The sequence below is a fragment of the Rhinopithecus roxellana genome, chromosome 6 (assembly GCF_007565055.1).
Source record: "Rhinopithecus roxellana isolate Shanxi Qingling chromosome 6, ASM756505v1, whole genome shotgun sequence".
Classification (NCBI taxonomy): Eukaryota; Metazoa; Chordata; class Mammalia; order Primates; family Cercopithecidae; genus Rhinopithecus; species Rhinopithecus roxellana.
In genome coordinates this window covers 103,649,047-103,661,871 of record NC_044554.1, presented here as the reverse complement: position 1 = coordinate 103,661,871, position 12,825 = coordinate 103,649,047, and the positions used below count along the sequence as shown (strand labels likewise).

Below are 12,825 nucleotides of genomic sequence, written 5' to 3'. Positions count from 1 at the left end.
CAAAGCAGACTTCAGGACCCTCAGAGCTGGACTCCACCCTCCAAGGCAGCATTCGGGACCCTCACGGCTGGACTCGAGGCCCAAGACAGACATGGGGACCCCTGGGAGGCGTCCGGGACCCCCAGGACACGATTCGAGGCAGACGTGGGGACTCCTGGGCGGTGTTCAGGACCCCCAGGGCTGGACTCAAGCCCCCAAGGCAGACAAGGGACCCACCTGGGCGGCGTCCGGGACCCCCCAGAGTAGGTCTCCAGCCCCCAGAGCAAAGGTGGGGACAACTGGGCGACGTCCAGGACCCCCAGAGCTGGACTCAAGCCCCCAAGGCAGACGTGGGGACCCACCTGGGCGGTGTCCGGGACTCCCACGGGGGAACGCCAGTCTCCAAGGCAGACGTGAGGACCCCCAGGCGGTGCCTGGGACCCCCGGGCTGGACTCGAGCCCCCAAAGCAGACATGGGGACCCCTGGGTGGCCTCCGGAACCCCCAAAGCTGGACTCATGCCCCCAGGGCAAACGTGGGGACTCCTGGGCGGCTTCCGGGACCCCCACGGCGGCACTCCAGGCTCCAGAGCACACGTAGAGACCCCTGGTCGGTGTCCGGGACCCCCAGTGCTGGACTCGAGCCCCCAAGGCAGACGTGGGGACCCCGGGGCGGCGTTTGGGATGCCCGGGGATTGAAGTCAAGCCCCCGAGGCGGTGTTCCGCACCCTCGCAATCAGACTTGGACCCTACCCAGCGCGGAACGGGGTAGGACGGGAGCGAGAACGAGGTGGGTGAGGGCAGCGCCGCTGGGGCTCGGAGTCTTGGCGCCCACATGGCCGGCGGCTGCACCGGGCCCCGGGTCCGCCAAAAATCTGCCTACGCCTAATAAGAAGCGGCCCGGCCCCACCTCCCCTGCCCGCGGCGCGTGGCAATCACCAGCACATGACGCGGGATGACCAATGAGGAACATGCCCTGTACCGGGGAGTGGCGCTGGGGAGCCCGCCCCGGCCGCACGCCAATCACCAGCACGTGACGCGGGGCGACCAATGAGGAGCACGCCCTGTGCCGAGACGAGGCGCTGGTGAGCCCGCCCCAGCCGCACGCCAATCACGAGCACGTGACGAGGATCGGCCTGTGGGCAGTCCCCGCCTCACTGCTCATCCGCCCGACGCGCCATGTGGGTCCTGCGGGCCGCCGTACGCCCGGTACTGCGGCTCTCCCGCGTGGGCCGCGGCCTCCCGGCTCCGAGGGCTGCCGCGCCGTCCTGTCCCGTGCGCGCGCTCGCCGCTGCCGGCCACAGGGGCCCCGGGAATCTGGAGGGGTTATGGGGCGGAGGGCGGGGTCTGCGGGCGGACGACGGCCGAAGCCGCGCGGAAGACGACGAGGAGGAGCCGGAAGATGCGGACGAGAACGCGGAGGAGGAGCTGCTGCAGGGAGAGCCTCTGCTGCCGGCGGGGACCCAGCGCGTGTGTCTGGTTCACCCTGACGTCAAGTGGGGCCCGGGGAAGCCGCAGATGACGCGAGGTGACCGCGGCGGGGCTTCCAGGAGAAAAACGGGAGCTGCCGATCTGGGGGCGGGGCTCTGAGGGGGAGATTTAGGGGCGGGGCTCTGGTGAGACTCATAGGTGGAGGCGCAGGGGCGTGGCTCTGCAGGGAGGATTTCATAGGCGGAGATTCGGAGGCGGGGCTCGGGAGAATCAAGTGGCGTTTCGGGGGCGGGGCTCGGGAGATTCATAGGTGGAGACGCAGGGCGGGGCTCTGAGGGGAAGATCTCGCCTGGCGACGTAGGGGCGGGGCCTCAGGGGGCGAGGCTCTAAGAAGAGGATCTGATGGGTGGAGATGCAAGGGCGTGGCATTGAGGGGCGGGATTCCGAGGGGACTATCTCCTAGGTGGAAATTCAGGGGCGGGGTTCTGTGGGGAGAATCTCATAGGTGGAGGCAGGGGCGTGGCTCTGCAGGGAGGATTTCATAGGCGGAGATTCGGGGGCGGGGCTCGGGAGACTCATAGGTGGAGATTACGGGGCGGGGATCGGGAGAATCACAGGAGGAGACGCAGGGCGGGGCTCTGAGGGGAAGATCGCAGGTGGTGACGTAGGGGCGGGGCTTCAGGGGGCGAGGCTCTAAGGAGAGAATCTGATGGGTGGAGACGCAAGGGCGTGGCGTTGAGGGGCGGGGCTCTTAAGGGAGGATCTCCTGGATGGTGATGCCCGGGCCGGGCTCTGAGAGGAGGATCTCATAGTTGGAGGTACATGGGCAAGGTTCGGGGGAGGAGCCCATGGGTGAAAGGGTGGGGCTTATGGGGAAGAGGGGAGGCTGTCATAGGTGGAGGTGCATGGGCGGGGCTTCAGGGGGAGGGGCCTGTGGGGAGGAGCACGTGGGGTGGGAAGGATCTTGTGGGGTGGGGTCGAGCCGGTGGGATGGAGCCCATGGGGTGGAGTGGGGTGGGGTGGTTCTCGCTGATAGGACCCCCGTTTCTCTTGCCCTGGGTTAGAGGTAGGCATGGTGTGTTTGGGGTCAGGGGAGGGAGGGTGTCCAGGGGACCAATCCGTGTGCAGTCCCCCCCCACCCCCCGCCAACTCCCCTAGGAGGAAATGCAAATGAGTAAGTCGCTGCATGTGCCAGAGTCTCAAAAATGTTGATTTTTTTCCCTTGGAAGTCCCTGTAGTCGATGAATGGTTTTCCTTTACGGGTGTTTTCCAAAATGGTCAATCCTTGGAACAGGGGAAGCCCCAAAGTGCTCAGAACAGCACGCAGACCTCTTGCCTCTCTCTTCCCAAAACCTGCCCGTGGTTCCTCAGTAATCCCTGAGCACCCCCAGCTCCCCGGTTCCCTGCTGCGCCCTCCAGGAGCCCAAATTCCACGTAAGGCAGGGTCGCCCTCGTGTCCCGCCGTGGCTCCAGCGTCCTTCCCCCGTCAGATTCCTACTTAGAGGACCTACGGGGCACGGAGTCATATCTGGGGACAAACGCCGGCTGGGGGTGCGTTCTCAGGGGCCATTGTCTCAAGGACAGGAGGAGGCCTCCCTGGGCGGGTGTGGATGGGGGCCCCGGGCCTACCCCGAAGGGAAGCATCTCTCACGGTGGTCTTTGTGTCCCCGCAGCGGAGTGGCAGGTGGCGGAGGCCACAGCACTGGTGCACACGCTGGACGGCTGGTCCGTGGTGCAGACAATGGTCGTATCCACCAAATCACCGGACAGGAAGCTCGTCTTCGGCAAAGGAAACTTCCAACACCTGACAGGTGGGTCCGTGCAGACCTGCTCCTTCCCCAAACCTCCTTTCCTGTCCGCTGCTGCCGAGAACAGTCGACCCAGACAGACTGAAAGTCGGGGGTCTCGCTGGGCCAGAGGGGAAACGGCCGCTTGGGGTGCCCAGGTGAGCTGGGAGCACACACCAGTAGGAGTCGGAGGACGCTGAGGCTGCACCTGTGTCGAGACTCACACCCGGCCCTGGAGAGATTTAAACTGGTCAAGGTTAGGTCAGGGCAGTTTTTAGAGTCCAACAAACAGGGTGGGCAGTGGACTGGCTGTAACCCCACCTGCCCCTGCAGCCTCCAGCCAAATCCTCCTTCTAGGTGGCCCCCCGCGCAGTCTCTAAGGCTGGGGTCCTGCACGGGATCCTTGCGCTTTCCAGGTTTTTGACCATCCGGCTTACAGTGCAGAGTGGGGAAGACGCTACTCACTTGCCGAGGTGGGGGGTCGCCTTCCCTGGGTCTCTTGCCAAGATGGGGGTCCGCTTCCCTGCCTGACTCAGATGCATGTCATCCCGGCCGGGATGTGTTCACACGTCTCTGTGTGTGTCGCACCAGAATGTGTTCACCATCCGTGTGTCCACACTGGGATGTGTCCACTGTGCATGTGTCTGTGTGTGTCCCTGTTGGGATGTGTTTACTGTGTGTGTATGTGTGTCCTGGCCGGGATGTGTTTACTGTGCGTGTGTCTATGTGTGTGTCTGTGTGTGTGTCAGTGTCTGTCCTGGTTGAGATGTGTTTACTGTGTGTGTGTCTTTGTGTGTGTGTCTCTGTGTGTGTGTCTCTGTGTGTGTGTGTCTCTGCATGTGTGTCTGTGTTCCTCTTGGGATGTGTTTACTGTGTGTTTTTGTGTGTGTGTCTCTGTGTCTGTCCCTGTTGGGATGTGTTTACTGTGTGTGTCTGTGTGTGTGTGTCTGTTTATCTGTGTGTCTGTGCACGTGTCTGTCCCTGTTGGGATGTGTTTACCATGTGTCTGTGTGTGTGTCTCTGTGTGTGTGTGTGTTTATCTGTGTGTCTGTGCATGTCAGTGTCTGTCCCTGTTGGGATGTGTTTACTGTGTGTGGATGTGTGTGTGTCCTGGCCGGGATGTGTCTACTGTGTGGGTGTGTCCCTGCCGGGATGTCTTCACCGTCTGCATGTGTATGTGTGTAAGGCACACACCCCGAGACACACCCTCTCCCACACCGACTTCCTGGATCCTGGGTCTCGTGCTCAGGAAGTCGGGGATGCCTGTGACCTGGGCACTCCAAAGGACATCGTGGGCTCATCCTGCAGTCCAGGGACCTGGACGGCCAGCCTCTGACGGGACCCCCTCTTTCTGGTAGAAAAGATCCGAGGGTCTCCAGACATCACGTGCATCTTCCTGAACGTGGAGAGGATGGCAGCCCCAACCAAGGTACCACAGAACGTGGCTTGCTGTGTTTGTCCCCGTATTCCCCGTGATGAAAGAGTGGACGTCACCGTGTCCCGCCAGGCGGGGGACAGATGAGGACACGGTGGGGTTAAGGCATGACAGACGTCCTCCTTCCTCTCGAGTTGGCCACCAGCGCCTGGCCTTCCCCTGTGGCTTCTCAGTTGCTCTCTCTCCTTTTGTAGAAAGAACTGGAAGCCGCCTGGGGCGTGGAGGTGTTTGACCGCTTCACAGTTGTCCTGCACATTTTCCGCTGCAACGCCCGCACGAAGGAGGCCCGGCTTCAGGTGGCCCTGGCGGAGATCCCGCTGCACAGGTATCGTGACAGGGTATGCGGGCCCCTCCGTTCTGTACTCACTTGTAGGTCGTTCTGGGGGTACGTGAGGAAGAAATGCATCATGGGGGGCCGGGCGTGGTGGCTCATGCCTGTTATCCCAGCACTTTGGGAGGCCGAGACGGGTGGATCACGAGGTCAGGAGATCGAGACCATCCTGGCTAACACAGTGAAACCCCGTATCTACTAAAAAAATATATAAAAAACTAGCCGGGCGTGGTGGTGGGCGCCTGTAGTCCCAGCTACTCGGGAGGGTGAGGCAGGAGAATGGCGTAAACCCGGGAGGCGGAGCTTGCAGTGAGCTGAGAGCACGCCGCTGCACTCCAGCCTGGGCGACAGAGCGAGACTCCGTCTCAAAAAAATAAATAAATAAAAAGAAAGAAAAGTGCCGTGGGGTCACTGTCTTCAAGGCCTGATGGGCTCCTTTTCCCCGACCGCCGCCACCCCCGCCCAGCTCCCCGTGAGGTAGGTCCCCTCGGCCTGGGACATATGTTACTCACAGTATCTGAGCTACATGCAGAGCGGGGTCCCCAGCACCAGCTCCTCCCTTCCGCCCGGAGGCCCCAGCTCAGTGCCCCCTTCACCTTGGCCTCGACCCCTGCTGGGAGGGAGACAGCGTCCGCAGAGAGCGAGGCACTCTCCTTCCCACGCCAGGTCGAACCTGAAACAGGACGTTGCCCACCTGCACCGGGGACCCGGCTCGCGCTACATCATGGGGTCAGGTAACTCGGGCCGCGTCCCAGGGCGTCCTGGGAATGGGGGCATCCGCGGCAGCCACCCTCAGCCCTGGAAGATGCTGACAGGGTGGGGGCCGGCTGGGGTCTCGTCTCCTGGTAGCATTTGAGGAGATAGGAGAAGATGGTGGTTCTTTGAGGTTTTGGCCCAAACAGGGAGTCACAAACCGGGGATTTAAACAGCAGAAATTTATGCTCTCCCATCCTGGAGACCAAAAGTCTGAGATCTAAGGTGAGGACAGGGCTGCACTCCCTCCAGAGGCTCCTTCCGCCTCTCCCAGCTCCTGGGGGCTCCCGGCGTCTCTGGGCTTGTGGCCGCATCACTCTAGTCTCTGCCTCCGTCTCCACGTGGCCTCCTCCTCTGTCTGTGTCTCCTCTTCTGTCTCTTACAAGGACACCTGTGGTTGCATTTATGGCCCACCCTACTCCAGGATCATCTCATTTCTAGATCCTTCACTTAGGACCAACACCCTATTTCCAAATAAGGTCCCATTCACCGGGAATTAGAATGTGGACAGAGCTTTTGGGAGGACCATAGTTCCGTCCACTACAATTGTACCCAGTGGGGAGGCTCCTTCCTGCCTCTCCCAGCTCCTGGGGGCTCCTGGCATCCCTGGGCTTGTGGCCGCATCACTCCGGTCTCTGCCTCTGTCTCCACGTGGCCTCCTCCTCTGTGTCTGTGTCTCCTCTTCTGTCTCTTAGGACACCTTTCATTGCATTTATGACCTGCCGTAATCCAGGATCGTCTCATCTCTAGATCCTTCATTTGGGACCAACATCCTATTTCCAAATAAGGTCCCATTCACCGGTTCTGGGAATTAGGATGTGGACAGAGCTTTTGGGACAACCACAGTTCCATCCACTACAATTGTACCCAGTTCCCTCCGGAGGCGCTAGGGGAAGCTCCTTCCTGCCTCTCCCAGCTCCTGGGGGCTCCCGGCATCCCTGGGCTTGTGGCCGCATCACTCCAGTCTCTCCCTCTTAGAAGGACACAGGTCATTGCCTTAGGGCCCACCCTAACCTAGGATGGTATCTTGAGATCCCACAAAGAGCATATTTCCAAATCAGGTCCCATTCCCAGGTTCTGGGACTTCGGATGTGGAAGGGGCGTCCCTGAGCCCCGCTCCCAGTGACGTCCCAGGCCAGGCCCCGGTCGGAGGCCTCCGTAGTGCTCAGGCCTTTCCTTTCTCCCCGAGTCACGGGAAGCCCTCGTCGACCTCACAGGGTGGACGCCCGGAGGCGAGATCCCGTCCGCTGAGCACAGCCCTTTCTCATGGAACGGGGCAGCGTTGGGGCCGCTGCTGGGGAAGGCAGGCGGGCCCCCAGACGCCGGAGCAGGAGCAGGCCCCGGGCCCTCGCGGACCCTTGGTGGCACCCCCCGCTCTTGCGTGGCTCACCGCCTGTCCGTCTTGGCTGCTTTTAGGAGAGTCCTTCATGCAGGTGCAGCAGCGTCTCCTGAGAGAGAAGGAGGCCAAGATCCGGAAGGCCCTGGACAGGCTTCGTAAGAAGAGGCACCTCCTCCGGCAGCAGCGGATGAGGCAGGAGTTCCCCGTGGTCTCCGTGGTGGGGTACACCAACTGCGGTGAGCCCTGCAGGGAGGACTGGCCCAGGGAAGGGGTTCCCCTAGTGTCCGTGTGCGGTGCACCAGCTGCGGCGAGAACTTGCCCAGGAGAGGGGCTCCCCGTGGTCTCTCTGGTGGGTATACCAGGGCCATGGTGAGGACACCGTCTACCCCGTCCTCCTATCTAGAGCTTTACCACCCCATCTACACCACAGGCTTCCCTCCGTCTACACCGTCCTCCTGTCTACACAGTCACTACTGCCCCGTCTGTACCACCACTCGTCTACACAGTCCACCCATCTACACCACAGCATCCCCTTCGTCTACACCGTCTTCCTGTCTACACCATCACCTCCCTTCTGTCTACACCGTCCTCCTGTCTACACCATCACCTCCCATCTGTCTACACCATTTTCCTGTCTATACCATCACCACTGTCCCGTCTATACCACCACCCATCTACACCATCCACCCGTCTACACCACAGTGTCCCCTTCATCTACACTGTCCTTCTGTCTGCACTATCACCTCCCCTCTGTCTACACCGTCCTCCCGTTTACACCATCACCACTGCTCCGGCTATACCACCACCCCGTCTACACAATCCACCCGTCTACACCACTGCATTCCCTTCATCTACACTGTCCTCCTGTCTACACCATCACCTCCCCTCTGTCTACACCGTCCTCCTGTCTGCACCATCACTCCTGCCCCATCTGTACCGCCATCCCGTCTACACAATCCACCCGTCTACACCACAGCGTTCCCTTCGTCTACACCGTCCTCCTGTCTATACCATCACCACTGCCCCATCTATACCACCACCGTCTACACAGTCCACCCGTCTACACCACAACATTCCCTCCGTCTACACCATCCTCCTGTCTACACCATCACCCCTGCCCCATCTATACCACCATCCCGTCTACACAATCCACCCGTCTACACCACAACATTCCCTCCGTCTGCACCATCCTCCTGTCTACACCATCACCCCTGCCCCATCTATACCACCGTGCCTTCTACACAATCCACCCGTCTACACCACAGTGTTCCCTTCGTCTACACTGTCTCCCATTTACACCATCACCACTGCCCCGTCTATACCACCACCCCATGTACACAGTCCACCTGTCTACACCATCACCTCCCTTCCGTCTACACCATCCTCCCAGCCACAGCAGCACCACCACCCCCTCTCTACCATCCCACCATCTACGCCATTGCCAGATCGACACAGACGATCCCACTCCCATCCACGCCTTCACACACTGTCTGCACCACCAGCTCCCGTGTCCACACTGCGGCCCTGCTGCATTGGCCCGAGAGCAGCGACGGTGGCTTCGTCCCACGCGTCGTATCCGGCCCGGGGGTGCCCGAGGGGCTCGGGGACCGTGCAGCCCGGGGTGCGGCCACCAAAGAGGGTGTCGTGGTCTCCATTCGGAGGGCCCGGGTGCCACACCAGGAGTTGGGACACGAGGGTCTCTGCGGCGCCCTGACCTCCACGCCCTCCTAGGAAAGACCACGCTGATCAAGGCGCTGACGGGCGATGCCGCCATCCAGCCGCGGGACCAGCTGTTTGCCACACTGGACGTCACGGCCCACGCGGGCGCGCTGCCCTCACGCATGACCGTCCTGTATGTGGACACCATCGGCTTCCTCTCCCAGCTGCCGCACGGCCTCATCGAGTCCTTCTCCGCCACCCTGGAAGACGTGGCCCACTCGGTGAGTGCGGGAACACCAGGGGCCGGGCGCTCAGACACCCACACAGCCATAGGCCGGGCACTAGGACACCCAGTCAGCCAGGGGCCGGGCGCTGGGACACTCACACAGCTACAGGCCGGGTGCTCAGACACCCACTCGGTCCAGGGGCCGGGTGCTCAGACACCCACACAGCGAAGGGCTGGGCACTAGGACACCCAGTCAGCCAGGGGCCGGGCGCTGGGACACTCACACAGCTACAGGCCGGGTGCTCGGACACCCACTCGGCCTAGGGTCCGGGCGCCAGATACCTACACAGCAAAGGGCTGGGCGCTCGGAAACACACACAGCCAGGGGCTGGGCGCTCGGACACCCACACAGCTACAGGCCAGGTGCTCGGACACCCAGTCAGCCAGGGGCTGGGCGCTCGGACACCCACTTGGTCCAGGAGCTGGACTCTTGGACACCCACTTGGCCTGGGGGTTGGGCGCTCAGACACCCACACAGCGAAGGGGTGGGTGTTCAGAAACACACACAGCCAGGGGCCGGGTGCTAGGACACCCACTCAGCCCAGGGGCCGGGCGCTCAGACACCCACACAGCGAAGGGCTGGGCGTTCAGAAACACACAGCCAGGGACCCGGCGCTCGGACACCCACAGAACTCGGGACCAGAACAACACCTGCCTCCTGGGGCTCAGACTGAGTGTCCCCCAAGCCTGCCATGCCCCGGGGCAGAGGCTGAGCGGTTGCTCCAGCCTCACCAACACTCAGGGCCGTGTTCTTGCCGCCGTGAGCCCGTGTAGAAACAGGAAGCCTCATCCCCCTGGGCTGAAGCGATCCCCCACCTCAGCCTCCTGAGTAGCTGAGACCACAGGCACGCACAACTGGGCCTGGCTCATTTTTGTGCTTCGTGTAGAAACCGTCTTGCTCTCTTGCCCAGGCTGGTCTCCAACTTCTTGCCTCAAGACACCTCCCAAAGTGCTGGGGTTGCAGGAAAAGTATTATTTGTCTTAAGTGCCTCCAAACCACCAGAAAGGAGACGTGGATACTCCAGCCGTATACGTGGTAGTAGACACGGCTGTTTTCTTCCCTGTGATTTTCATATTTTGTATCAGGAACCTGCCCGTAAGAGATTTGAAATGCGAGAAAAAGCATCCTTTAAAGACGAAAGATCTGACGGGGATGAAGCTGCCCAAAGCTCTGGAGACCCACCGGGTGGGCGGGTGGTGGTGTTGTCACACACGGCACCCCCTCGTGCGTGGGTCTGGGGGTGCAGAGCTGCTGCCTGCGGCGTGGAAGGCTGGTCCTGGGGTGTCCAAGCGCCCTGCACACAGGGGTACCTCCCACTCCCAGCCTGTCGTTGGGAGCTCGTGCCAGCCTCTCTTCCGGGCCGGTCTGCAAGCTTGGGGTCAGACACCAGGAGCTTCGCAGCTCTGACCGCACGGCCCGGCCCGCAGGATCTCATCATGCACGTGAGGGACGTCAGCCACCCCGAGGCGGAGCTCCAGAAACGCAGCGTTCTGTCCACACTGCACAGCCTGCAGCTGCCCGCCCGGCTCCTGGACTCCATGGTGGAGGTTCACAACAAGGTGGACCTCGTGCCCGGGTGAGTGCGGCCCTGGTGCCCGCAAGCGTCTCCTTCCCCTGCATGCACTGGAGCCGGGTGGTGCGATGCCCCATCTCCTATGAACCGCAGCGGTGGCAGCCGAGATACAGGGAGTGGCCCCAGGCTGTACCCCGTGGGCAGGGCATTCCTGGGCAGGACCCTGATTTCGTCCAGCTGCCCTGAGGCTGAGCAGGGCCTGTGGCATCCCCACCTTGGCAGGTACAGCCCCACAGAACCGAACGCCGTGCCCGTGTCTGCCCTGCTGGGCCACGGGCTCCGGGAGCTGAAGGCTGAGCTCAATGCGGCCGTTTTGAAGGCGACTGGGAGACAGATCCTCACTCTCCGCGTGAGGCTCGCCGGGGCCCAGCTCAGGTGAGCGGCCAGCCGGGGCAGGAGACGGGATGGTGCTGTGGATGTCTGTCTCTGCCTCTGAGATGGGCTTTTGGTGGGTACAAAAAGAGCTGTGGGGTCCCCCGAGAGCTTTAGGCTGTCCAGACGCGATGAACGGGTTTGCATCAAATGGATGTGTGTGACTGCATACAACAGGTGCCTAACCGGTGCTGACAGGCGAGGGATGTAGGTCTCCCTGCCGATAAGCAAGCAAGCTCCAGCTGGATGCAGTGGCACAGGCCTGTAACCCCAAGACTTTGGGAGGCCAAGGCGGGAGGATTGCTTGGGCTGAGGAGTTTGAGGCCAGCCTGGGCAGCACGGTGAGATCCCATCTCTACAGAGAATAAACAATTACGCCAGGCGCGGTGGCTCACGCCTGTAAAATCCCAACACTTCGGGAGGCTGACGCTGACGCAGATGCAGGTTGACCACCTGAGGTCAGGAGTTCAAGAAACCAGCCTGGCCCACTATGTGAAACCCTGTTTCCACTAAAAATACAAAAATTAGCCAGGCCTGGTGGTGGGCACCTTTCATCCCAGCTGCTCAGGAGGCTGAGGCAGGAGAGTTGCTGGAACCCAGAAGGCCAAGGTTGCAGTGAGCTGAGACTGCATCACTGCCCTGCAGCCTGGGCGACAGACGGAGACTCCGTCTCAAAAAAAAAATAGCAGCTGATGGAGGCACACACCTGTCGTCCCACCTACTTGGGAGGCTGAGGTGGGAGGATGGCTTGAGCCCAGGAGGTTGAGACTGCAGTGAGCCATGATCGCACCACTGCACTCCAGCCTGGACTACAGTTGAGACCCTATCTTAAAAAAAAAAGAAAAAAAAAAAACAAGCACAGTGGCTCATACCTGTCATCCCAGCACTTTGGGAGGCTGAGGCGGGCGGATCACGAGGTCAGGAGATCGAGACCATCCTGGCTAACACGATGAAACCCCGTCTCTACTAAAAATACAAAAAATGAGCCAGGCGAGGTGGCAGCACCTGTAGTCCCAGCTACTCAGGAGGCTGAGGCGGGAGAATGGTGTGAACCTGGGAGGCGGAGGTTGCAGTGAGCCGAGATTGCGCTGCTGCACTCCAGCCTGGGCGACACAGCGAGACTCTGTCTCACAAAGAAAAAAAAAGGGAAACAGAACGATCTGATGAATGAATAGTTTGGGCTAAGCTCTTTTTAGCATCATTATTTACTGTGAAACTAAGCAAATACTTACGGGTTCTGCTTGTTTCTGTACAACGCGCGTCTGTCCGCAGCTGGCTGTATAAGGAGGCCACAGTTCAGGACGTGGACGTGATCCCTGAGGACGGGGCGGCCGACGTGACGGTCATCATCAGCGACTCGGCCTACGGCAAATTCCGGAAGCTCTTTCCAGGATGAACGGACCCCCGTGGAGGCCTGGGGAGCTGTGGCGTTGCTGTTGTGTGTCGGGTGCAGCCGGGTGCCCCCTGTCTGGCTCTGGGCCCACCTTGTTGCCAGCCATTTGCTGGGATGAACGCGCGGGCTGGTGTCACGGCCACGGCTGCCCCAAAGCAGGTCTCGCCCGAGCGTCCACTCCACACGATTCCAGCGGGCCCTCGGTGCCTGCCACAAACTGGCTCCCCTCAGAATGTTTCCGTAGCAGGACATTAAATCTTTGTTTTGACTTCCGTGAGCGGCGTTTCCAGTTCCTCCTGCACCTGCCATGAGCCGTGGCCCTGGTGGGCACCGAATGGCCCCTCCACCCGGCTGTGTTCACACACGGTCTCGTGTCCCATGGTGACGTCGGGGCAATGACTGAAAATCAGGTTTCCCGGCAGCACAGAGAACCGTTCCACAAAAGTGTAAGGGAAAGAAAACAGTTTTATTAAAGAAGAAACTTCACA

General features: G+C 61.1%; 1 protein-coding gene across 1 annotated transcript; it reads left to right on the top strand.

The window, feature by feature from the left end:
* Window positions 1-1,129: 1,129 nt before the first annotated feature.
* On the top strand, window positions 1,130-12,825 carry GTPBP6 (GTP binding protein 6 (putative)). Its single transcript, XM_010366621.2, has 10 exons — window positions 1,130-1,505; window positions 3,082-3,219; window positions 4,554-4,624; window positions 4,825-4,955; window positions 5,628-5,695; window positions 7,131-7,289; window positions 8,785-8,993; window positions 10,427-10,575; window positions 10,795-10,947; window positions 12,217-12,825. Exons 1-10 carry the CDS (start codon window positions 1,157-1,159, stop codon window positions 12,338-12,340), a joined length of 1,551 nt encoding a protein of 516 aa, XP_010364923.2. The 5' UTR covers window positions 1,130-1,156; the 3' UTR covers window positions 12,341-12,825.

What these genes read in the sequence shown, in the direction of transcription:
- GTPBP6 (XM_010366621.2), top strand. Translation starts at nt 1,157, where the DNA reads ATGTGGGTCCTGCGGGCCGCCGTACGCCCGGTACTGCGGCTCTCCCGC. An exon ending in GCGCTACATCATGGGGTCAG is followed by an intron (nt 5,696 to 7,130) that starts GTAACTCGGGCC and finishes GGCTGCTTTTAG; the next exon opens with GAGAGTCCTTCATGCAGGTG. An exon ending in GGTGGGGTACACCAACTGCG is followed by an intron (nt 7,290 to 8,784) that starts GTGAGCCCTGCA and finishes ACGCCCTCCTAG; the next exon opens with GAAAGACCACGCTGATCAAG.